Source organism: Equus asinus, chromosome 25, assembly GCF_041296235.1.
Source record: "Equus asinus isolate D_3611 breed Donkey chromosome 25, EquAss-T2T_v2, whole genome shotgun sequence".
NCBI lineage: Eukaryota > Metazoa > Chordata > Mammalia > Perissodactyla > Equidae > Equus > Equus asinus.
Window position 1 is genome coordinate 33,718,689 of NC_091814.1, and position 27,487 is coordinate 33,746,175.

The 27,487-nt window shown below is 35.4% G+C and overlaps 1 protein-coding gene across 7 annotated transcripts in view; it reads right to left on the bottom strand.

Moving 5' to 3' along the window:
* Positions 1–27,487, bottom strand: part of LPGAT1 (lysophosphatidylglycerol acyltransferase 1) — a 77,038-nt gene that overhangs the window by 12,869 nt on the left and 36,682 nt on the right. For all 7 annotated transcript variants that reach the window (XM_070496831.1, XM_070496833.1, XM_044757974.2 and 4 more), the window contains 3 exons: positions 25,271–25,366; positions 22,311–22,584; positions 19,267–19,393 (listed from right to left, as the gene is read on the bottom strand). In XM_070496831.1, coding sequence (XP_070352932.1) covers positions 19,267–19,393; positions 22,311–22,584; positions 25,271–25,366 — 497 coding nt within the window. The remainder of the gene's footprint in view (positions 1–19,266; positions 19,394–22,310; positions 22,585–25,270; positions 25,367–27,487) is intronic.

The window sequence follows — 27,487 nt, forward strand, 5'->3', positions numbered from 1 at the left end:
TGCCTTCTACTATATTTTTGGATTTCATTTGCTTTTCTTTTTCTAACTTCTTGAGATCAATATTTAGATCACTGATTTTTAGTTTTTTTCTTTTCTTCATTTTTTTTGTAAAGAAGATTGGCCCTGGCCTAACATTTGTTGCCAATCTTCTTCTTTTTGCTTGAGGAAGATTGTCACTGAGCTAACATCTGTGCCAATCTTCCTCTATTTTGTATGGGGGATGCTGCCACAATGTGGATTGATGAGCAGTGCTACATCAGCACCTGGGATCCAAACCTGAAAACCCTGGGCCACTGAAGCAGAGCACACAAACTTAACCACTATGCCACCAGGCTGGCCTAGTTTTTCTCTTTTCAAAGAGAAGCTCATTTTAAGGCTATACATTTCCTCTAAGCACAGATTATGCTGTATCCCATGAGTTTTTTTTTCCTGAGGAAGATTCACCCTGAGCTAACATCTGGTGCTAATCTTCCTCTTTCTGCTTGAGGAAGATTAGCCCTGAGCTAACATCTGTGCCAATCTTCCTCTATTTTACATGTGGGTCACTGCCACTGCATGGCTGACGAGTGGTGTAGGTCCGTGCCCAGGATCCGAACCCAGGCCGCCAAAGTGCAGTATGCCAAATTTAACCACTAGGCTGGCCCCCCATAAGTTTTTATAGGTTATATTTTCATTATCATTTTGTTAAAAATATTTTCTAATTTCATTGTAATCTCTTAATACATGGTAAACATTAAATTCCTCTTATTTCCTATTGATGAACAGTTTCTCATCTTTTGTTATTATAAATAATGTGGCAATGAATAACATTGTGCAAATGTCCATTCATATGTGTACAAGTATATCTACAGGATAAAATTCCAGAAGTGAAATAGCTAAGTCAATTGCCAAATACATCAGTAATTTTGAAAGATGCTGCTACACTGTGCCAATTTATATTCTGACTAGCAATTTATAAGAATGCCTCTCACAGAAAGATTTTTAAATCTGGGATATGCCAATTTGGGACATATACTAGAGATTCATCTATGAGTTCTCTTTAAGAATATAGATATCTTGTGTTTTCAATATTAATCTTAATAAAAATATTCTGAATCATACAGATAAACATCTTATAACTAAGTACCACCATGTGATTTCAGTGCCTATATTTATAGTCACTTTGGCACCGTGCAGTGCCACTTGAAAAGGAATATGCCAGAAAAGCGAATGGGGGTACACTTAAGAGCAAAATCTATTCTTTTACCTCTTCTGATTTGAGATTTAGCTGTAACTCTCCCTGTGACTTTTAACATCCATTAAAATAAAACAAGAGAGAGGTTCTGCTGCTTGTTAGTTCACAGGTAACAGCTATAAATTCTGTACAAAACGCACAAAGTAATCAGTGGGAGACTCTGGAGGGTGACTAGAAGGGGCAGATACTGGAGGAGGGTCAGGACTTAGAAAACAGGAGAGGCACTGGGCAAGTGTTCCAGTTTTTACAGCTTTTTACGTGAGAATAGTTCCCAGCTTGTGCTGCGCAGAGAGGCTCCATCTTACACAGAAACATGCAGTCTTACTGGTTGAAGAATCAGAGCACAGAGATGAGGCCGACACAGCAGTTGGGAAAGTGAGGAATGCCAGAAAAAAGTCAGCACAGAGTAGAAGCCGCGACCTCTGAGTAGAAACCCCCCAAACCCCTGACTGACCCCCGAACCATGGTATGTGGCCGACTCCAAGCAAACAAAGCCCCACAACTCTTGGCCAGCACAGTTCTGGACACGAGTTCTTTGTGTTTCTTTCAAATTAAATGTCCGTAAATATTTGGATTTTTAGGAAAGTCAGTTAACTTCATCCTGATACTAGAGGAATGTTTTAAAATTACAAATTTAAATTTGAAAATTAGATTTTACTTTTTAAGTGAATGGCACTACAAATTACTGACTTTTTATTTTTAGATAATACTGTATTAACACAGTTTTGCAATATAAGCAGCACTTTTAAGCTATTCACCTCTATTACACTGAGTAGCAGCCACATGGTTTGGGGAATTATTTGCATTACTTTTTAACCTCTAAAATATACTATTTCTGTAAATGTGACATCAGACACAATCAACCTAAGGATAACTTAGCAAGAGTCATAGGGCTAAAGAATATCTTGAAATAGTACTTAAAACATTTTTTAACGAGAAAAGTAAGGCTAGATTGGGGCCGGCCCAGTGGCATAGTGGTTAAGTTCACGTGCTCCACTTTGGGCAGCGCAGGGTTTGCAGGTTCGAATCCCGGGTACGGACATTACACAGCTCCTCAAGCCACGCTTGGGTGGCATCCCACATAAAACAGAGAAAGACTGGTACAGATGGTAGCTCAGGCACAATCTTCCTCAAGCAAAAAGAGTAAGACTGGCAACAGATGTTAGCTCAGGCCAATCTTCCTTACAAAAATATAATAAAAATAAATTTAAAAAAAATAAGGCTGAATTAAGCAGGAAGTTTAGGTTTATCAATTAAACTACTGAACGACTGTGGTGAGGTTGGTAAAGTATCTACTGCTTTAAATGGGGGGAGTGTGGGCATGGGGCTCTGTTTTGACAGAAAACCTACCCCACCATCTGCCCTGAACAGCCTGGACATTCTCTTGGTGGGAGACGGCCACGAGGGCAGCCCAAGCGCTCCCTCAAGGGCAATCTACTTCTATTACTCCGATTGTTTGGTCACTGTGGGATTAAAATATTAAAACAACTAATCCCCTAACATGGCAGAGTATCAAATGCACTGAATACCAGTCCTCTTGGGATCAAATAAAGGGAGTTCTTGTGGGATATAAATAAATAAATAACAGAAATAAATCTTTCCAATACCAATAGCTATCTAAATGAGAAACTAGCTCCTTATTTTCAAGTAACAAAAATTCTTACTATCAGTAACCCAGAAAGTGCTCTTGAATACACAGTATTCTACCAAAATCCATAGAATCAGATTTAAGAGAACTAGATAAATTACACTTTCAAAAAAGGACATAAAATACTGCTCAGCAGCTGCACCTCTATACATTTGAGTTAGAACAGCTGAATTTTCATGCCACCAAGACTCCACAATGTGAGCTAACAGACAACACGGCTAAACCCTCAATTTAATTATGCCCAGAAGCCAACAACACACAAGGAGCTAATGAGCACTGAAGAAGATTTTGAGATAAACAGTTCCTGCTTTCAAAAACCTAATAATCTAGCGGAGGGATACGAAAAGTAAACAAATAATCTAAAACCAGAATATGGTGAATGTTGTGTAAGGAGGTTAAAGAATTTCTGTGTAAGTTTAAAGGAAGGGGTGTATGTGTCTACTTATAGCACAGGATACATGGACAAGGCATCACTTAAGTTGACCTAAAAGACTAAGGTGGATTTAAGAAAAATTTTTAACAAAGTAACAATATGCATATTGTTTTCAAAAGTCAGAGTACTACAGGGCTCAGGATAGAAAGTAACAGTCCTATTTTTCCCCTCCTCAGACACCCGCTTCCTAGATGCAATCCCTTTCAACTTTCTTTTGCTATTCACCTCCATTCTGCTTATTATCATGCTGATACCACTATTTCCAGATTATCCAATTTAAAATTTATTCACTGACTCCCTATATGGAAGACAAGGATTTGGCTCTATCACACACCTTTGTCTTCTTCGACTTCAGCTTCCTCCTCCTCCTCTCCTACAGAGTTAATCATTCTTTCTCGGTGCCAAATCTGTCCTGAGTAACTAACCTGATTAGTTTATGCTGTTTATTTTCTTATGTGTCTGTTTCCTCTATCAGACTGTGCTATATTCATCTTTGGACAACCAGTGTGTGAATTAGTGCCTGCTCCTTCATGGGAACTCAAGTTTGCTGAACTGAATTAAATTGAGAGTAATCTGCCAGTGTAAAACTTTATGAGGTGCCATCAATACCATGGGCATAGTTAATTGACACCATCAGGGTTAGTGTGACAAAAATAACTCAGAAATGCAGAAACTACCTGTCACCAAAAATAGATTTACAGACAAGAACAGATACTGTCAAATTTAACACATCAGAATATCTCCCAGCATTCAATTCCCAGAAGCTTTGCCTTAAGCCATTGTCCTGGGGAAAGCTGCTCAGCCCTCATCCTCAACAGACCAATATTTATAGCTCCCCTGGATCCACTAGAAAGGCTTAAAAAAACCCCACTCAGCTATCTGAAAACAGTATTCAGCAACTCAGATATAAACTTTTAGCCACATTAATACAGGGATAAAACAAGGCTCTAAGGTAGTGAACCTGGGGTCACATAGGAGAGAATCTTGAGGGACTTCAATGTTGATGTGGAGAGGGAGATGGCCAGTACTCAGCACCTGGGCCACTGCGTCCCTTCACAGTCAGGGATAATGGACCTAGTACCCCCTGCCCAGAGCCTGCTCCTTCTAATAGTCTAAGCCACAGCAAACCAACACGCCACATGAGAGTATGAACAATGAGATGGCGTTGCTCAAATTTATTTATTACATCTTATTCGTGTTACATCTTTTGAGACTCATTAAGATGTTGAACAAATGCTTGCTTAATGAACTGAACTATCCACTAAGTAAAACATGACATTGGTACTTGCTTAAGAGAATCACTATTATGCTTTCCATGAGTCTAATGATTTATAAATTTTTTATTAAGAGTTTATTTTTGTAGAGCAGTTTAAGGTTCAGAGCAAAATTGAGGGGAAGCTACAGAGATTTCCCCGTATCTCCTAAGGACTTTTTAAAACTTTTTATTTTAAAGTATTTTCAGACTCAGAGAAAAGTTGCTAAAATAGTACATTCACATGCATGCTTCACCCAGCTTCCCTAAATATCAAGATTTCCCAAATTTACTTTATCTTATCATTGTTTCTCTCCATATATACATCTACATTTTTCTGACATATAAATGATTTTTCCTGTTTTTGAAAAGTACAGATATTATGTTCCCTAAATACTTCCGTGTGTATTTTCTAAATACAAGGTCAGTCTCTTACATAACCATAATGCAATGATCAAAATCAGGAAATTAGCACTGATAGAATACTATTACCTAATCTACAATCTACAGATTTCATTCAGATTTTGCCAACTGTCCCACTAATGTTTATGAAAAAAAGAAAGAAAGAAAGAAAGTAGGTACCGTGCTTTAGGAAGAGGAATATAGCAGTAAAATAAAAAAGAAAGACTGAAGTGGGAAACCAGTGTCAATAAAGGGATATTTAATAAGTACATATACGCCCAGTAAGAGCTTATGGGGCCTGAGCTAGACTGTGGCATTTAGATAAAAAGAGAGAATACAAACAAACACACAAGCAGAGTGATCTTTCATGGGAACTGGCGCTGAATATGAGAGAGGATAAAATTAAAGAGCAGCAGTGTCAAAGGAACTCCCAAGTTTTCATTCTGGGTGAGGGCAGAACAATGTTAACAAAGACCCCACTTGGAAAGCCAGGAGATGAACTTTGTGTGAAGAAAAATGAGTTCATTTTTAGAAATATTAGGTTTGAAGAAGCAAAACGGTATCCAGGTGGAGAACAGGAAGGTAAGCGAGGGTTTGGAAAGACTGAGAGCCAGGGGTCCACCTAGAGAGGAGCCGTTTCTCTCTTTATACATACTCTCCTGTTACGAACTCAACCTCCACAGGAAAAAAAAAGAGGACTAAAAACAGGATCCTGGAGAAGGTCTATATTTAAGCAATCTGTCAGAGACAGTGTGTGTAAGTTTGTGTGGAGATAGACAGAAAGATAAATAGGGATCATCAGTGGGAGTTATGCTTAACCGTTAATCAATTAAAATTTAAACTCTAAGAATTTTTTCCAACAAAGCTAAATTAAATTAGAAAACAAAAAATATTTTTTTAAAACCACAGCCACTGTGCTTGACCCTGAAGAGATCTGAAAGTGAAGACATCAGGAGCCCCAGGGGGCCAAGGAGGCAGGGAGAGCACTCTTCATTTCTAAAGCTCACTATAGTTCTCTAAAGCACATTATGTCCAGATTCATATATTGAAAATAACCTGGTAAGTTAGATTTATAGGTTATAGTCTTGGTTCTTTACTATATTAACAGTAAAAAATTTGTTTCAAGTATAACTTCTTATCAATATTTGAGAAGAAATTAAGCTTATCTTCTAACTAAAGGATGGAGATTTTATTTTATTTGAAATGATGATTCACATTTTTCAGATCTTCAATTTCATTACAGAAATACATAATTAAATGCACCATATAATCAAACCTCAGTTAAGATCACTTACTTAATGTCTCCAGCCTCCTGAATGGTGCCAAACCAAAATGTTTTATTTTCTTAAAGGAAAGGGGGAAAAAAACTGCTGGTGCAGAAAAGAAAAAAGAACTTGTGGGTGGTGTACATTAATAAAGGCAGCCGAGTAGAACTAAAAACCTGAAGATTAAATTTAATGTGTAACTCTCCACTTTCCAACTGGAAGCTCTGAATAGCAACTGATAACTAGAACTTCCCACCTTTTCCAGGGAAAAGCTAGGACACAAGAGGCAAAGCAATAGAAAACAAGAGATGATAAGAAAAGCAGACCGGAAGAAGAAAATTGTTAGCAGAAGTAGGGGTGAAATAAGCAACAATTATAAGCAATGATAGAGAAAAGCCATAGCATAGGAAAAACTAAAGATAGGACACTGTTTCCTTCCTCTAGAGGAAAAAAAAAAAGCCACTTTTAGTTCAAGAGGCAATCTTAGGACCTCACTTCCAGAAGAGTGATTTTGTGGCTGGAGCTGAGGGTGGTAACCCTCTAATGCATCATTAGTACCTGGCATGAACCACTTTAGAGTTATTCACAGTTACTGGGAAAAGGTGACCTGAAACTAGGTCCCCATTAGGTTGAATAACTGATTTTTACTATGTTAATTTTATTCCACTTTATTCTAACTTTAACACCAAAAAAGTCTAATTATAGAAATTTAAGTTTCTGAAAGCTCACTTTTTTATGTGCGTGAGGAAGATTCGCCCTGAGCTAACATCTGTGCCAATCTTCCTCTATTTTTGGCATGTGGGATGCCTCCACAGCGTGGCTGATAAGTGGAGTAGGTCTGCACCTGGGATCCAAACCCGCAAACATGGGCCACCAAGGCAGAGTGCATGGAACTTTAAGCACTTGGCCATGGACTGGCCCCTTAAAGCTCACCTTTAAATTATGGATAAAACACTAGAATATAAAAACCCAGACTATATAACTCGAATATTTCAAGATCCATGATTTAAAGGGGTAAAATCTATTTAGTGTCTATTAAATGGTATGCATTTTAAATGTGACTTATTAAATTCTTATAACTACATGATGAAAATGCTTTTGTTGTGATTATTCAAATGATTATTTAAACCAAAATTCTAAACTGCAAGCTTTTCCTTTTTCAATTAACTTTTTAAATTGAAGAGTTAATACATTCACATTGTAAAAAGAACCTCAAATACTGCAATGAGAAGTAAGACGCCCTGCCCAGAGGCATTCACTGTTGACAGTGGAATACCAACTATACGGCAGTCACTGCTGCCTTTTTTGGGGGGAGAGGGGACAGGCAGCAATTACTTTTTGGACTTTTGTTTGTTTGAAGTGCTGCATGCTAAATATCCAATTAACTTATAAGTAATGCTTTATTATACTGATTTTAAGATGTCTCCCAATTTCAGAGATGTTAAAATGTGAAAAAAAAATCTTAATTAATGAAATATGGTATAGGATTTCTTGCTTATTGTGTTTTTTAGAACTTAATTCTGGTATCTAAGAAGTGATGTGACTTTATCTCTATGGGATGGGCTTCAAATATCACCTTTATAACCACCAACTATAAGAAATATAATTAGAAAATCATCCTGACTCCACTGTCACGCATTACAGATTTCCAAGGGAAGACTCTCTGGCGAGGAGGGAACAGCCAGTACAAAGAGCCTGAGATGGGAACACCCTTGGCACATTCAAGGACAGCAAGAAAGCGGGTACAACCAAAGTGGAGTGAGTAAGGGGAAGTAACAGGAGATGAGGTCAGAGGGTAAGAGCGGGTCAAACAGGGCCTTAGACACCATGTAAGTCTCCTTGCCTTTTTAGATGGGTAAAGCCATTATGGGATTCTGAACCCAAGATTGACATGATCTGACCTAGATTTTAAAAAGATCACTCTGGATATCACATTGGAAACAGACACTAAGAGGGACGAAGGTAAAAACAGAGCGACCAGTTAGGAGGTTGTGTAGTGACCTAGGAGCTAGGTAGAGGTGATAGTGGCCAGGACAAGGGTGAAAAGAAGTGGTTAGATCTAGGATATATATGTGAATATAGAACCAAAAGGATTTCCTCAGTGAGTAGATGTGAGATGTGAGAGAAAGAGAGGAGCCAAGGATGACTCCATGGTTTTTGATGTGAGCAACTGGAAGGATGGAAGTTGCTATCAATAATGAGATGCAGAAGGCTACAAAGGAGCATATATTGTTAGGAAAATCTACAGGTTAGTTTTAGAGATGATTATTAGTCATCCTACTGAAGAAATCAAGTGGTCAAATACAAAATTCTGTTTAGCTTAGTCCTTTGAAGAAATACAACACTTTATTTAGCCATTCCTCTACTGCTGAATATTTATGTTGTTTCCAATTTTTTACTCTTACAAAAATGCTGCACTAATATCCCTGTCTTTCTCTAGAATATGTAGTCCCAAGTATAACTGTTATGTCACAGAGGACTTAAGATACCGCCAAATTGTTCTTCAAATTGGCTGCACCAATTTGTGTGTCATTTTCCCTACAACCTTACCAATCAATACTTGATAACTGATGAGCAAAGAACAGTATTTTCTCTTATTTTGTATTTCAATCATCTTTTCACATATTTTGATTTCTATGAATAAGGAAGTCTTTTTATATCTTGTCTTTCTATTGGGTTTAAAAATTATTATTGATCTGTAGAAACTCTTTAAATACATATTCAATATTAATCTCTGTTGGGTCTGGCCTGGTGGCGCAGCAGTTAAGTGCACATGTTCTGCTTTGGCAGCCCGGGGTTCACTGGTTCGGATCCCAGGTACGGACATGGCAACACTTGGCAAGCCATGCTGTGGTAGGCATCCCACATATCAAGCAGAGGAAGATGGGCATGGATGTTAGCTTAGGGCCAGTCTTCCTCAGCAAAAAGAGGAGGATTGGCAGCGGATGTTAGCTCAGGGCTAATCTTCCTCAAAAAAAAAAAAATTAATCTTCCTTATATGCATTTCAAACACCTTAACTTTGTTTATGGTGGTCTTTTGCATACTCCAGTTCTTAATTTTGATGCATTCAAATTTATATTTTTTCATGATTTATGACTTACAATTTTTGTGTAAGAAAGGCCTATCCTACTGTGAGGACATTAGGAGTATCTTCTATTTTCTTTCAATACTTTAGAATCTCATTATTGATGTTGAGATAAAAATCCATCTGGGATTTATTTGGGGATATGGTACGGGGTAAAATTTTAATTTTATTTTCCCCCATACATAGAATCAATGGTCCCAAACCATTTCATTTATTGAAAAATTTGCCCTTTCTCCACTGATATGTGCTGCCTACTCAATCATACACAAGTTCCCAAAGAAATCCAGATCTTCCCATCTTTCCATCGATCTGGGTCTGCCCTTATACTATACTGTTTAAATTACACTAAGCCTTGATATCTGGTAGGAAGAATTCCTGTTTCGTTTATCTTCAAAGCTATCTTAGATATTCATTTATCTTTATTCTCTCAAATGAATTTTAGAACAATCTTGTCAAGTTTCCATAAAAACCCTCCTGGATTCTCATTCTAAATCCTTCCAAATATAATGTAATGGAATTATATTAAATTTATAGATTAATTTGGGAGAGCTGACATCTTTACAGTTTTGAGCCTTCCCCTCTATGAATACAGTCTCTCTATCTGCTTATTCAGGTCTTTCATGTTCTTCAATGAAATTTTTATATTTTTCTCATAAAAGGCTTATATATTTTTTAAAGTTTTATTGGTAGTACTTTATAGTCTTCCTGCTTCTGAGAATAGTGTCTTTTTTAAAATTACATCTTCTATTTATTGCCAGGATAAAGGGATACCATTGATTTTTCTGTGATGATTTTCTATCAAGATTGCTGACCTCTATAAATAGATGGTGAACTCAGTGTCTTGGGTTTCCTATGTAGATGACTGTGATGCTTAACTTTATGTGTCAACTTGACTGGAGTAAGGGACGCCCAGAGAGCTCGTAAAACATTATTTCTGGGTGTGTCTGTGGGGGTGTCTCTGGAAGAGATTAGCACTCAAACCAGTAGACTAAGTAAAGAAGATGACCCTCACCAATGCAGGGGGCATCATCCAATGCACTGAGGGCCTGAATAGAACAAAAAGGTGGAAGAAGGGGGAATCTGCTATCTCAGCTTGATACACATTCCTCTTACGCCCTTGGACATTGGCACTCCTGGTTTTGGGCTTTCAGAATCAGAAGGGACTAACACCATCACCTCCCCTTCTCCCTCCTTTCTCAGACCTTGGGACTCAGACTGAATTAACCATAGGCTATCTTGGTTCTCCAGCCTGCAAACAGCAGATTATGGGACTCCTCGGCATCCATAACCATGATAGCCAACTTCTATAATAAGTCTCCTCTTATTGATCTCTCTACATATCCTATTGGTTCTATTTCTCTGAAGAACCCTGACTAATAGAACTATCAGTGTATCAATGGGTGATTTGTAGTTCATTTTTCAATTAAGTTTAGAACATTTCCAACACCTTTATAGTTTAGGACACAGCGGGTGAAAATCCTTTTTAATGGCTCACCAAACAACATAAGACTATGGACCTTCTTATATCATCACTATGACAGTATCTCAGGCAAAACCAATCCTCTTTATGTGTTATTACATGCCAGAAGAGGCCTAAATTTTAAATTGAAATTCCTGACATCATTGTTTGGGGTAAAAGGGCTAGAATGAGGAGGTATCATTTTTTCCCTCAAAGCATTGGATATATTTGTTTTAAGACATTAAACTAATAACAGCATTCAAAAACTATTCTGACAGACAACCAGGCATTATATGCCTGCTGACGGAAGTAAGCATCACCACTTATGAAGCATTTCTTGTCAAGCAAATTCAAACCCCAAACTGATGAAGTTTTAGTATCTACCCAGCAATTTACAGGAAATATAGAAGTCAGGGAAACACACAGGATACAATCAGCAAAACCAAAATTATCAAAACTCTACAGGGCAAATAGTCTCAAAAAATAAACTATAGCCTCAAAAAATAAGCTATAAGAAAAAAACAAAAGAGAGGGGGGGAATCTATAGATAAAAGGAAACAAGAGATATATTAAGCAATTATAATCTAACTGAATCCAAACTGTTCAAAAAAGTCATTTATAAGACAATCCAGGAAATTTGATAACTGACTAGATATTTAATGATATTAATGAATTGTTATTAATATTTTTAGGTATGATAATGTGTAATGTTTTTTTACAAAAAGAATTCATACATTTTAGAGAATACATAATGAAATATTTACAAATGAAATGATATGATGTCTGAAACTTGCTTCAAAATTATCCCATGGGATCTGGGAAATAACACAGAAGAAACAACATTCACCATACATGGATTTAATTAGTAAGTCTGAAATTTTCCAAAATAGAAAGTTTGGGAGGGAAAAACCATTTCTAAAATTATAACCCTTAAAACTTATAAAAACTTGTGACGTTTTTGTTTTCTTATTTTAGGAAGCAAGGGAAAAAACCAGAAAGGAAAGCCAAAATGATATATTAATCACAAATATATATAGGTTTATGCATAAAGTTACTAAAATATTATACTCTGTTTTTAAGTGTTGGTAATTTTTCTCATAAATAATTTCCCCCCATCTCTTTGACAATCACTCTCGCTATTTAGATGTAATTCTAATAATGTTTTCCTATCCAACATTAGAACTAACAGGTTAAATATATCTACTATAAAGGAATCCAAAACATGGATGGGGGAACTATACGTAAGTACTAAGTAATATACTCAGCATAGTATTATTTAAAGTCAAGAATAAAACCTGAAAAGTCTATGATCAATACGGAAATGGGTAATTAAAATGTATCCACTAACCAGGATTTTGGAAAGCCACTAAAAATGTAAAGACTTTATAACAATATTTTCTAATACTTATAAAATCTGTAATCTTAACACCTAGTAAATGTATAGTACATTATATGTTCATTAAAATGCTATGGGGATAAAGTAGAATACTAATAACTTTCATGCATATTACAACTACATTAAAACTACACTACAGTTAAAACTAAACTACAGCTACATTAAAAACATACATAAGAACAAATATTAAAAGGAAATATAAAAAAGGAATTTTAGGTGAACATGCTGGGAAGGAGTTTTTCCCTCTATGAAATATTTTTCATAAATTTATTTTTAAAAATAAAGGCATACAATTAATATTTTATGAAGTATACAATAGAGAACACCTAATAACATTAAAGAAATTTAATCCTTTAACCTCAAATCTAAAATATTATCAACATCCCATCAAAAAAATTATTAATGAGATGTTTCACATTCCTTTTTCCTACTAGTCTTTAAAATCTAGTGTGCATTTTACACTTACAGAACATCTCAATCAGACAAGCCACACTTTAAGTGCTCAACAGCCATAGGTAGCCTTTTGTGCTATAACTGGACAGTGCATGTCTATACCATGAACTTTAGCATTCATACATTCAATTAGTATTGCACTTCTACTATACGCCAGCATTGTTCTAGGAATATAATTGTGAACAAGACAGGTGAAGCATCTGCTCTCATGGAGGTTACTTTCTAGACAGGGAAGGTAGACATCAATGAGTAAACCTTTAAGATTTCCAATAGTGATTGAATTTTTAAATAAACACGCTACCTTCACCCTAATCTTATGCTTCACATCAGCGCATTTTAATATCAGGTTGGAGGATTATCATACCTACTTCGTAAACACGAAACCTGACGCCTAAATAGTGATATACCATCTCATACCTACCAGAGTTGCAAAAGACCAAAGGTGATGACTTTGACAGAGATGTAGAAAAAGGTGATCTCTTACATACTGCTAATGAAACTGTAATCTGATACAACCACTTTGAGAACCATTTGACTAACCCAGTCAAGGTAAAAATGCACATACCCTATGATCTAGCAATTCCACAGCTGGGCACATACAGATCTTGCTTTAACTCTCACTTATAAGTATACGCTTAGTGAAACAGGTATAAGAATGTTCATTGTGACATTGTTTATTATACTAGCTAAAAGACTGAGAAAATAAGTATCCAACAATAGCAGAATGAATAGACAATGTGTGACAATCATATGACAGGAATAGAACAGTTAAATAGTGTTAATAGTTCAAATGAACAAAAGGGAGCCAGAAGTGTAAAAATAAAAAGACCCAGAATGTAATATAGAGTGGAAAAATACATGTTGTAAAATCATATATCATATATGGTAATATACATTTAAAAAATACACACAACAATATTGTATATTATAAATGTATCTGTGTAATAAAAGTATAAGGACAGGAAGGATACACAAATTTATGATGGCAGTGGCGTTGTGGGTGGGAGAGAAGTGGTATGGAACAGAGAAGGGGAGCGATGGGAACTTCACTAGAAATGTTTTGTTTCTTCTATTAATAAAAAAATCCTGAAGCAAATATGTCAAAATGTTAACATTTGCCCATTCTTCTAGTGAGCATATTTTCTTTAAAAATATTGGTTAAATATTCCTTCTCTGAATTAATTTCCCCTCCCCAAATTGAAAATAAATTCTTGCCCCAGTCTGTAATTGAATCCTTCTCCAAAGTAACCAAAGTTCCAATCAAATTAGATCCGAAAGCCACACCTGTGCTGTTAGTAATCTATCTATGCCACTACACTCATGGTTATATCTGCTTTTAAGATTTTTGAAATGAAAATATAAGCTACTTCTGCACAAGAGAACCATCTTCTCTAACTCACTGTCCTAATTTGGAGTAAAGTAGACACTTATATTAAGGACAGGGGTTACTTTTGCTTTTAGCCCTATAAACATTCCATCCCTGTAACTAAAATCTAATTCATGTTTCACTTTCCTGTTAACTCCTTAACAGTGGCACACTGTGCCCATCGCTTCTTTAATAGGAATAAGCTGTCTGCTAGTGGGACAGTGATAGAAAGGAGAAAGGAGGAGGAAAAAGTTGTTCCCCTCAAATGTTTCTCATAGTTAAGCCTTAGTTCCTCTTTTAAAACAAGCTTTACTTTTGAAAAAGATCAATAATGCAGTTCTATCCATACTAATGAAAAATATTTCCCCAGTTAATATATAATTAGGGGAAGTAAAGAATAAGAAAAGACATCCTTTCTCTTAAAGTAATAAGTGGCTTAGATGCAATCCATGGGGAATGCTAATTTACGAATACTGGACTTATCAATAACCCATATACACTTCATGTATCTTAATAATAATTTGTAAGGTGCTTTGTAGTTTTTAAAACACATTTTTATCAGTATACCATTTGGTGCTCAAACAATGCATTCACAGAAGCAGGGGCTACCTCTGGCCATCAAGGTCCTAGGATGGATTGCCTGAGGAGCTCAGTGATTAGCAAAGTGATCTGGGTACTTAATCTTCATTTACCACAAGTTTTCTAAGGAGTAAGCTCCAAACACTTGCCTTAAAAGTTTGACTTTTGAAAGATAACGCTACCTATTTGTAAGATTGGATCTAGTATATAACCGTGTTACAAATTTTTACTTTCTCATTTATGTGGGATTTTAGGAAAGTATTCCACAGCATATAATTACATGTATACTTAGGGTTCTCTTCCAGAAATCCTAAAAATCAACATAAGCCTAAGAAGTTACTTGACAATATAAAGAACTGCTATTGGAAGACAAAATAGTTTATTTCAGAACATTTAAAATAAGCTATTGCATTCTTAGGCTTTTTCCCTAAGCATCAGTACAGAAACTTAAAATCTAGACGAACCTTCTGCTGCACATTCCAGTAATCTAGATATTCTTTTCGTATTTCAACAAAGACCAAGTGTTTTCTCAGCACTTAACTGTGCTGACACATATGACTAGAGTCACTCTGTAGGGAAAACACCTTTCTTGCTCAGAGATCCCCATCCACCTGTCACAGTGTGTTCCAATGAGGTACAGAACAGGTAGCGGAATCTACTTGGTGGCCTTGACGATAGTTTCCAAGAAGAGAAGAGAAATGTATTAAGGAAATAAAAAATGGCCCAACCACTGATTAATGCTAAATAAACAATGCCAACTGTATTGCTTCCCAAGTGGATTCCGATGGTCAGGAAGGTGATCGCCCAATAACAGAGAGCCCGAGCCCTCCAGGGGCACGTTCTACGGCGCTCAGCAGGCACCAGGATGTTTTACATGAGAAAGGACAGTTACTACCTTCCGTGATATGACAGAAGTACCTAGAATATGATAGAAGTACTTCCTGTATGTGGAAACTTAGTACCGATTTAGTACTTATGAATTGTTAAACTTCTTAACCCGTTTGGACTTTCAACGTGGAGTTTCTCTTAGAGTTAGATTTCACTTAATTACCACCACCTCCAAATGTGCTTGGACGTGATCTAAAATGACCGCCCTTTAAGCAGTACTAGCGTTCTAGGATTCATCTATATTAGCTCTTTTCATAACCTTCTACTAACTGCATTATTTCTTTTAAAATAAAGAAATTAAAACACACGGCAATATTCCAAGTGGGATCTGATAAATGCTGAACAGAACAGAATGATTACTTTCTGACTCTCACATGTTTACTCCTCCAGATTATACTGAAAAAAACTAGCAAGAGTACTAACTTGCCCAGCTACACCATAATCACCATGTGATCACTTCAATTAAATTCTCTAAGAATGAGGGCTGCTTTATTAAAACAAAAAAAAAAGTCAGCTGAGGTTACAAAGAAAACAAATACTTTCTACATCATGTGAAGCAAAATTGGCTTGTACCAATTTTGTACCAATGGCTTGTACTTGTACCAATGGCTTAACAGTAATGTTAACTGCGGGGAAAAAAATACATTCATGAATAGTTTTTAAAATCTGCCTATAGGTGAAGATAAGCAGGACAACATTAAGCAAAACTACTATTTTTCAGTGAACTTTACAGTTTCCAGGCCACCTTTTCCTCTCTCTCTGGGCACCCATTCCCCACTGTAAGCAGTCAATGTAGTTTTTCTTGCCAACTTTCCCACATTAAAAGAGGAAGAGATCTGACCCCAGTTATTTATATTATTCACATTTCTGTATATACGATTTCTAATGTTGTATTTTAAATCTATTTTAAATGGAAACATCTCATCATTGTTTAAAATTTTTAAGATATAACCAAATGACTAGAGAGTCTGAATAAAAAACAATCTTTCTGAGAACAACAACAAAAAACCAAAATGAGTAAAGACCATCATGTTTGTTTAAACTTATTTTAATGGTGTTACTCCTGCCAGGAAAAATCGAGGATAAGCAATAAAACAGATTATTTTGGAACTGAGAAAGCTGGGAGGTAAAAAAAAAAAACCAACCAAATGAAAAATCAACCTCTGTTTCCCTATGCCCAGGGTGCCCTGAGGGCTTAGAACAATACGGGAGGAGACCTAGTCGGTCCATGGCTGATAGAGGCGGTCGTGGGAGCTGCTAACGACAGGGCCCGCACCCTCTCGCACAAGCTTCTTGCGAATCCTCAAAACTATGCTAACAGCAAAACACCAAAAGCACCTCTGTTCTCTCTCGCTGCTTTCATTTGTCCTCCCTTTTCCACCTGAACACAGGTCCTTCCCTTTTCCCTTGGTTAGACAATGATCTCTATTAAATTCCTGTGAAGAAAAGAAAATACCTCCTCACCTGTCCCAGCACTCCTAGGGTATGTGTGTTACGTACGTGTATGTGAGTACAAATAAATAATTGGGCATAATTTGTACTTTAATTATTATTTTGGGGTATGATTCTATAACACAATTTAATCTCTGCTAATCTAACACATTAGAATTTTCTTTACTATTTCTGTCTGGTAATAAAGTCTCTATAAAGAAATATATTTCTGAGAAACTTCTATTTTATTAACAGAAGTATTTTTCTGTATTAAATTAACCATTCGTCATTTTCTACCTACTATTTGGTTTTGATTTCTAAATCAAGGGTTCTCAATTTTTTTTTTTAATTTCTTTTTTAAGATTTTATTTTTCCTTTTTCTCTCAAAGCCCCCCGGTACAAAGTTGGGTATTTTTAGTTGTGGATCCTTCTAGTTGTGGCATGTGGGATGCCGCCTCAGCATGGCTTGATGAGTGGTGCCATGTCCGCGCCCAGGATTCAAACCAGTGAAACCCTGGGCCGTCGAAGCAGAGCGTGCGAATTTAACCACTCGGCCACGGGGCCAGCCCCTCAATCTTTTTTAAAATCCTTTACCTATTTTAAGAACAGAGGGAAAGCTATGAACCTTTCCTGCAGAAAAGTGCAAACATACACAAAATATTGCATAGAGAAACGGGTTAAAAACTTCTACTTTGAGTGAATTTAAGAGGCTCGCACTTGCTCCTGTTAAAATAATTTTACTAAAAATGGACATTTCTTCTATTTCTAAGATCTCTTATGATTCCATTAATTTTTTCTGAGTATCTAAAAACTAAAATTTCTTCTATTTATTGGTTAAAAAAGAAAAACAAGGTCTACCATAATAGATGTTTAATGTTTTCTCCCCTGTCTCAGTTCTTTTTGGGTACGACATTCTAGGAAGATCTACATATATCCAATGAGGATACAATCCACATGTGTCCAATACACACAGATCCAACAGCCATGTACTCCTGGCTTTGGCATTAAAATTGAGCTTCATTTATAGATCACAATTTAAAAACTTACTGAAGTCTAGATATAGGAGAAATTCTTTCAGGGCCTTGGACATAATAAGTAAAATGGACAACATACGTGGAATGGAGTCAGAATAATCATCAAGAATTACTTCCTTACCTTACACATGAACTTCATAATTTGGCAAAGCAAGTCACACAGCAGAATCAACTGTAATTTTATGGTTATCCCTCACATAGCAAAAACCCAAACTGTAATATTTAAGTTTCAAAATTTGTTTCAAATTATTCCAACTCTGTACTTAAATTTGTAAAACTCTGATGATTTACACATATGAAAATATGCTGCCTATTTACTATCAATGGGTATGTAATCTGAGTAGTTTTCCTCTAGAATTGAGGGCTTTTATGGCAATTGTGATATTCCTTGGGACCAACTGCTGACTTTGCAACTTAGTTGCCATGGGTTGAGATCTTTGATTAGGAAATAGAACAAAGATAAATAGCTTATAAAGTGATCAAATCTATCCAGGCCTTATTAGCATCATGCTTTGATATAAATACCTAAAAACATTTACACGAAACTCTTTAAAAAAAGAATTCTACATTAAAAAATCTCGAGAAGCTGGCACAGAATATTCAATACATGTTTTCGCTGTTGTTTATGCAAATAGCACAGGCATACTAAAATATTAAAAATTTAGGGGCCAACCCTGTGGCCAAGTGGTTAAGTTAGCGTGCTCTGCTTCAGCGGCCCAGAGTTTCACTGGTTCGGATCCTGGGTGCAGATGTGGCACTGCTACTCAGGCCATGCTGAGGCAGCGTCCCACATGCCACAACTAGAAGGACCCACAACTGGAATATACAACTATGTACTGGGGGGCTTCAGGGAGAAGAAAGAAGACTGGCAACAGATGTTAGCTCAGATGCTAACCTTAAAAAATAATAAAAAATTTAAAAATGTAAGTCACAGCTAAATTATCAATTTAATCATTTAGAAAATCTTACATGACAATGATTTAAAAATAAATTCCATTTCTACTAACACAAATCTACTTAACCCAAATGAGTATATATTTATCTGTGATGTTTGGCCCTTTAAGTTAAATTAGTTTTACTCGAGAGCATCAGGCAATCAAGTAATCATAGGGCCTCAAGAACGCCATTTTTAGAGACTCTTATCACTCAGTGAAATAACTATTCAAATGATATTTTCATATTAAAAATTTAGCATAAGAATGATTTTGAGCCATTTTGGCTATCAATTAAAAATTTAATATTAAATATTTAATTAAATGTTTTAATATAAAAACATTCACACTATCCTGAAACAGTACTTTATGTTGGATACACGCTGAGTACTAACGCAGACTTCTCACCTGTAATGTACATGTGTGACCGTTGGTTTTCTGTATCCAAGGATCCAGGTTTGAATATCCATGGGTTCAGCTTTGGGGTAAGCTATGGTTGTATCTATTACCCACTGGAGGCCTTTTGATTTGCTATCTAAGAACAAATAAAAAAACAACTTAAAATTGGATCAATTTTTATATTATTTATAGCAAATAACACAGTATAGATTACTTGAGGAGTATTAAAGGATACTGACATTCCTTTTGCTTTAAGAAAACAGGATGAACTTTGGTGTTACTGTTCTTTATAAGCAATGCACTTAGGATGAAATTAAGCATTTCCTATTATAAATGAATGAATCTCCAACAAATCAATAAATAACAGAGCACTATTATTTATTGGATGTGCATCATTCAATACAATTAGGCACCATCAAGGTCTAATTTATATTTTATCACTCATAAAAACTGGCCTATAAAAAGCCAGAAGCGAAAGTATCAAATCACAAACTGAAAAACAAACCTCCAAACAAAACAAATCCACACACTAAATATAACACAATATAATACAAACACCAAGAATGTGATACTTGGGAGACTACTAAATATCAGAAAATAAGGAAATAAAGTTAAGCGTTTTATTGATCCACATGTTTGCCAGTTGCTGCTCTTGTTCAAAACAAGATAAAAAAAACTCCTCCCATTTTAGCTAGAGCTACATACAAATAACGCAATCAAACCTGTCTGCCTTTAGCGGGTATAACAGGTAACTATTGTTATGAGAAGGAATGTGGGAAGTTCTGTTTACTTCAGCCCTTTGCATGCTGTCTTTATTTCCAGAATGGAGTACAAAGCTGAGCAAGAACTGAGAGGGGAATCCTCAGAGAGAATGCTGATAGCTAGACTTTAACATGTAATGGTCTATCTTTTGAAGTATAAAGAGATCCCTAAAAATATAAAACTTATTTTCAAACATAAGTCTAAATATGCATTAGGAATCAATGATATTTTACTTTTGTATGTCAAATAATTATAAACTGGTCTTAAATTCTTAAAAAATTTTAGACAACATTCTGAAGGGGAAAAAAAATACCCATAAAAGAAACAAGCAAAAAAATAATAATTTTGAAGTAACATATTGCAAAAAGGAAAAGAGTTTACATAAACACATTTTAATAAGCTACCAGTGAGGTACACACTGAAATGTTCAGGGATCAAGTATAAGATGCATAAAAAAACAAAATATACATAAAAAGATGCATAAAAACGATGCATAAAAAAACAAAAACCAAGATGGACTAACGGATGTATAAGAAGGATGGAGAGAGATGATAATGCAAATATAGTAAAATGTTATAGGATCTAGTTGCTCAGCTCATGGACATTAACTGTAAAATTCTTTCAACCTTTATCTATGCTTGAAAATTTTTACAATAAAATTATGAGAAAAAATCACCAGAGATCAGTTTAATATCTATTAAAACATACAATAAACAAGCAAAAAATACTAATCCTTTTAAAGTTAATCAGACTGGATGAAACCATTTAAAAACAGCAGTCTTTATTAGTGCAACTAATCCTATTTGGAAGACCTTTGCCTTCAAGCTTTGACTTGGCTGACATTGCCACAGTGTCTCTAGCAGAGAAGCTATTCTGAACTTTCCTTTTCTATTAAAAGACTCTTTCAATTTGTCTTTTTAATAGACGATGAAAGATTAAGAGAGCCGACTGCCAAGCAGCTGCTTAGAAAAAAACAAAAGAAAGGAAAACTCAGTGCAATCTCACAGGCACTATTTCTATGTCTAGTCCTTACCGTCATCTAAAAACACATATTTCTGAGGGCCAATAATATCTATTTTTATTTTTTATCTAAAGAACATTAAAGGAAACAGCAAAATGCTACTAAGAAAACAGGCCTCGCGAGTTTCTTTCAGCTTTTTAGTTTACAATTTATCACCAAACTTCCAGCATCTTAGACAAACTTGTTCATAACAGTCTTCATGCTGTTGGCACAAATATTTTCTGCAAATCCTCACAATTCACCAGGCTATCTCTAAGACGGTTGCATTTTTTGGCGAGGTTTACTTTTTCCTGGCCATAAAAGCTATACATACTTATTATAAAAAAAAAATTCAGAGAAGTATTAAGAAACAGGAAAAAATCGTCCATAATGTTGCAACTCAAAGAAGCCATCACTGCTAACATTTTGGCATCTTTCCTTTCATTCATTTTCTACGGTCTGATTGTTTACATATTTGAGCTCATGTTGTTTTCATAAGAGTTGTATGTTCCTCCCATTCCATGAACATTACAGAACATAAGCATTTTTCCAAGGCAATAAAAACTCTCCATAAACATTTGTAATGGCTGTGTTGTATTCTGTTGTATGGATATCTGATAATTACTTATCCGTTTTCCTTTTTGCTATTTCCATTTTTTTGCTATTATAAATAACGCTATGATAAACTTCTCTGCCAGTATTTCAGACTATTGCCTTTGGACAGGTATTATTTGCAACAGAATAACTGAGTCATTTATCAACATTTTAAGGCTCTTAATAAATACTGCCAAACTGCATTAAATTTATCCTTTGTATTAAAAACAAACAAAAACTTTCTAAATTTGATAAATGGAAAAAATATATATTATTACTATTTTCATTTCCATATCTATGATTAGTTTTTTAAATTAGTCACTTCCACCCCTATATCTTTTAACCTAGCAATTCCACTTCTAGGAATCTATACCACAGAAATACTTGCACAAATGCATGAAGATATCTACACGGATGTTTACTGCAGCAATGGGAATGGCTGGGAGAACGGACAGGTAGGGTAGAGGAAGGACACTTTTGACTTCATGCATTTCTTTATTATTTGAGTACATTATTGTAAGCATGGACTACTTTTGCAAATAGAAACATTTAAAAATTATACTTTCATCTTTTCCCTAAGTATTATTTCCATTCGACAAAAATTATAAACATAGAAAAGAACAACAATGTTATCTTCTGGAACTCCAGAAAATCTTTTAATTCCAACAAAGGAAAAACATGCTAAAAATCATCCTACCTAATTCTTTAGTATCTCCTCCTGCTGGACTTCCATTTTCCTGTCGGGCTACAAGTGCACTCAAAATAATTTTTGTTGCCCCAATCCTTGGCAGAGTGACATGTGTAAGAAATGGCAAGTTGTTTTTCTTGGCAAACGTCTGACTTGTTTCTCGCCTTTTCCTGAGGAAGCCCCCTTCTGGGAACAAAACAATCCATTTTCGACCTCTGCTCCTGTAATTATTTTCCAGGTGCTTCTTGAGAAAAACCAGCTGTTGGTCACGATGAGATTTTCCCTAGAAGGCAGACACACATATAAGAAGTACTGGTACATTTGAAACATAAAATTAAATAGAAATAACAGCTTCTAAAGTAAAACCCAATCACAGACTAGAATAGGGATTCTCCTCCACTTCCTTCCCCTCTTGACAATAGAGGTGAAAAGAAATTATTAGCACTTACATAAATAAACCTTCTTTCTAAAGAAAAAAATTGCTCTGATTGCCTCTGAAAGTTCATTCCTGCATCAATTTAGTGACTATGTACTGAGTGCCTACTACTTGCCAGGCACTGTCCTACCCATTGGAGATAGAGAAGTAAGTAAGAGACCCTCGTGGAGCTTAGTCTAGTGGGGAAGACAGTAAACCAGGAGTGACTTGGAGACCGAAAAGAGGAATCCAGAAAAATTTGCAAGAAAGCCTAAACCCACAACTAAATATTACAAAGGTTCTTCCTTTCAGTATGATCAATTCGCTAATAATCTTCCAGACCACACAATTACAGAAGCTCCCCAAAATAATTTGTATGTTTTCAATCTTTAAATTATTCCAAATGCAAAAAAATCCTAAGGCAGTTTCTTAGCTAATTCACTGAACTGAATTATGATTAAGCTTTATTTATTTATTAAGTTCCCAAGACTACATGTAAAATATTTTTAACATTCTTGGAAATATCTTGTCAAAATTGTCCGGGAGCAAAGTCTCAAGAGATTTTCTTTAACATTAAGACTTTTTTTTCTCTCCCCTCCCTCTATGTTATAGACTTTTATTACCCTCTATCAGGGAAAAAAGTGTTGTTCTTTAGAAATGAATTTGTAAATCTCTCTGATATTTTGAAATACAATCTTTAAGTATACAAAACTTTACGTTGTAATAAAAAATGAAAATGTTTTGCAGTACATTATTTTCTACTTTTATCCCCTCAAAGTACAGGGATAATTTAGTAAAATTTAGGCTCTTCTTGATGCTGAGGATCATATTAGGGTCAATTGTTATCCTACACTAGAAATTCAATGACTTCCTTAGACTCTCGCGATGAAGGGGCTCAGTTGGTTTTTCCTCTGGATTCCTCTAGACTGCTAAGCTTCAATTGTTGTTCTGCTGTCTCCCCTTCCCGTCATACTCTGAGACGTTAGGCTAGTTTCTTTGTGAAGTTGTTCTGGTCACGTTTTACTTCATCTCAGTCTTGTGGCCAGTCCCCATTGCCACTTCTTCCTGAGGTTCCAGTGCGTGCTTCTCTTCCTCTCTCTGCTCAGAAGAACCAAGGGTATTTCCAGAACAAACTAGATAATTGCACAGCATGTGAAAAACAAAAATATGTTCTGTACATAAAACTGTCTGGAGTCAAGTATATTGGTTTTGTGACACCTATTTTAATAGAACTTAGAAGTTTCATACAACTTAGGAGACTCCAGCTATTTTCTGAATTTTTGGTTCTTAGAAGAGGCTTAATTAGATTCACCAGTTATTCATTAAGTACTTATTATGTGCAAGGCACTGCCCAATCCAGGTTGAAGTTGCTAAATATATAAATACCAGATAAGTGTGGCATTACCATACATAAAAACTCTCACATATTTCAGTTATCCATTTTTGAGCAAACAAACCATGTGATACTAATAGCATATCAGGGAAATACTATAATGTAGTGCTGATTTGGTAAGAGGATATGATTCTCTTTCCTACACTAAACTATTCCTAATGCTTCGGACCCATTCCCAACCCACATTCCTCTATCAAACCCATACTCATTCTTTAGATTAATGCCGAATATCATCTTCTCCTCTAAAGTTTTTCTGGATTCACAGAAATCTGATGTAATGACTTTCCCTATTATGAATTCCCAAAATATTTCCTCTTATGTATTTATTTAATAATCTCCCTACTGGTAATCTTATTTATTTAATAATCTTCCTACTGCTAATTTAGATACCTTCTGTATCATATAACAGTGACTTGTAAAGAAAAATAGTGTTAATAGAGATGATGATAGTGGTAATCATGATAAAGATGATGAAGAAGGGAACAGGCACTGTTCTGAGTGCTTACCATGTATTACTTCACTTGATCCCCACAGCAACCCTATGAGGAGAGTATCTATTATTCTCATAGCTAAGAAACAGAAGAGCCGAGAAGGTGGCAGGTGCTTGATAAATGTTTACTACACATTGTACTGTTTAGTTGGGAGGAGGAGGGTAGAGAATAGAATATTCACACTATCAGTATTTTAATATTCATGCATACTCAAATTCAGATTGAAATAAATGTTTTGGAGAACAAAGATTCAGAAGAAGAGCTCCGTGAGATACTAGAACTGGCTCTACCTATTACAATTGGGTTTGTTATGACTCTTTTTACTTTAAAGAATCAGTTTGGGGCTGGCCCAGTGGTGTAGTGATTAAGTTCACACGCTCTGCTTCAGCAGCCCAGGATTCACAGGTTCAGAGGCTGGGAGAGGACCTAAACATCACTCATCAAGCCATGGTGTGGCAGCATCCCATGTACAAAAAATAGAGGAAGATTGGCACAGACATTAACTCAGGGACAATCTTCCTCAAATAAAAAGAGGAAGATTGGCAACAGACATTTGCTCAGGGCCACTCTTCCTCACCAAAAAAAAAAAAAAAAGAAGAAGAAGAAGAAAAAAAAGAAAAGAATCAGTTTAATCAGTCTATCACTGTGAAAACAACTGCTCATTACTTACCTGTCTTATAAAGAAGTCTCCATGAATTAGAGAAACAATTCCAAAGTTTGTGTACTTAAAAATATGATCCATCAACCACATAATTTGGGCAACAACCTGAAATATTTCAAAAGAAATAATTAAATGTTAGAGAGAGTAAATCTGACTGTAGTCTAGCCAAGTCTCTAAGTTTTAAATACAATCTTCCAAGCTTACTCTTAATTAACCTAAATGTCTTAAATCTAATGTTATTCCTACACATAAAGTATAGCTATGGATTCTCCATGAAAAATTACAGGTCTTGATTCCAAGTCCTGGAATCCTAAGTTACAGCTATATATATCACTGTTAACAAATGAAGCAGAATTAACTTTTTAAATTTGAACTTAACGATTTCAAATTTGCTCTACCCTAAACAAAGTCTCTGGTAATTGTCATACAACTTGTAAAATTATTTTGAAACAATACAATGAATGGCTAAAGTTATCAAATGAGGGTTATACATTTCATTAATAAGCACTAAAACTTTATAAAATGTGACTTTATCTTAATGGTTAAAATATTAAAAGTTACAAAATAATAATATATATAAATATAATTATATAAACATTTTATATTTATATAAAAATCATATATAAATATATTTTATACAAAAATATAAAAATGTCCAAAATAAAGGAACATTAAAAAATCTCTTTAACAGAATGATTTATACCTTCTATCATGTTATGAAGAATATTTGTTAGCTTATGCAAGGCCATACTCTTTGCCAGGATAAAAATATTTATAGCGCCCTCAGTTCTTAAACACAAAAATATTATCCATTGCTGATAAAAGTTATTACTCTTATCCAGAGCAGAAGACTTTATTTTCAAGCAAATTTCAAAATTAAAAGTCATTGTAAACAGGGGTCTAATTAATGAATTGGTTAACTGTTCTTCCCTGCTGAGAAAACAGCATCCCTTGTGATAAGCCTTAAATAAATAAAGACAAAGCTACGATCTCAATCAAGAATGCAATCGAGCTCTACTTTGTTTCCTATGGGAATAGCAAATGTAAACATCTCTAAGCACTAAAGTATACGAATTTACACATAAGGAAAAAAATAAGCATTGACACCCACGTGCTGCTTTTACAAAAACAGTAAAAAGCCCACAAATAATATAATATTAAAGCTTCTGCCTTAATTTTTCAGCATCACTACATAGTTCAGTTACACAACTCCTCCATCAGCTTCACTATAGAAAATCACTTCTGAAAAATAAAGATACATGCCCAGTGAAGAACTGATTCCCCAAGTCTATTAATACCAAGTAAAATAATCACCAATCTCATTCTTCAGTCTTGTTTTGCTTTGTAATGGTGACTACTTTGTTTAAATGCATTGAGATTTGAACTAAATGGAATTTCTTGAAAAGCACCCCAAGGAACAAAACAAAAAACAAGTGGATTCAATCTACAAAACATTTGAGCTTTATTTTTATTTTTTTTTTTTTAAGATTTTATTTTTTCCTTTTTCTCCCCAAAGCCCCCCGGTCCATAGTTGTGTATTCTTCGTTGTGGGTTCCTCTAGTTGTGGCATGTGGGACGCTGCCTCAGCGTGGTCTGACGAGCAGTGCCATGTCCGCGCCCAGGATTCGAACCCACGAAACACTGGGCCGCCTGCAGCGGAGCACGCGAACTTAACCACTCGGCCACGGGGCCAGCCCCTAAAACATTTGAGCTTTAAACACAGTGTGAACTTCAGCTGCAATCTGTAGGGCTCTGGGTTTAAAACACCAACACTAAAGTCACTAGCTTTCATGTTCAACTTTACATTTATGGTGGATTTACAGCTTCAGTTAGAAGAGTTGCCTAACACAAATAAATACGGTACAAGAATCTAGTTATCTTCTGAGATTTGTATGAATAATTCTGTCCTATCTTATTTTAGGGGAAACATCACAAGTCAATAAATGTTTATTATATATCTAATAAAGTTCTTTTGACATAAATAAAAATTCTTAGTTTTATCCTCAATTGCCATAAAAGGGCAAGACTCTTTACAGATATTTATTAAAAAGGTACCAGCACATTTAGAAAATACAATTAATCCTTTGTTTCATATTCCTCAAAAAAGTGAGTCAGCAGAGAGAAGCTGCCTGGGGCAACACTGTCAATGTTTCCGAGGGCCGTCACTCAGCATTTTGTGAGGTATTTCCAGAGACAAAATTGGTCTACATCAATTATTCTTTATCT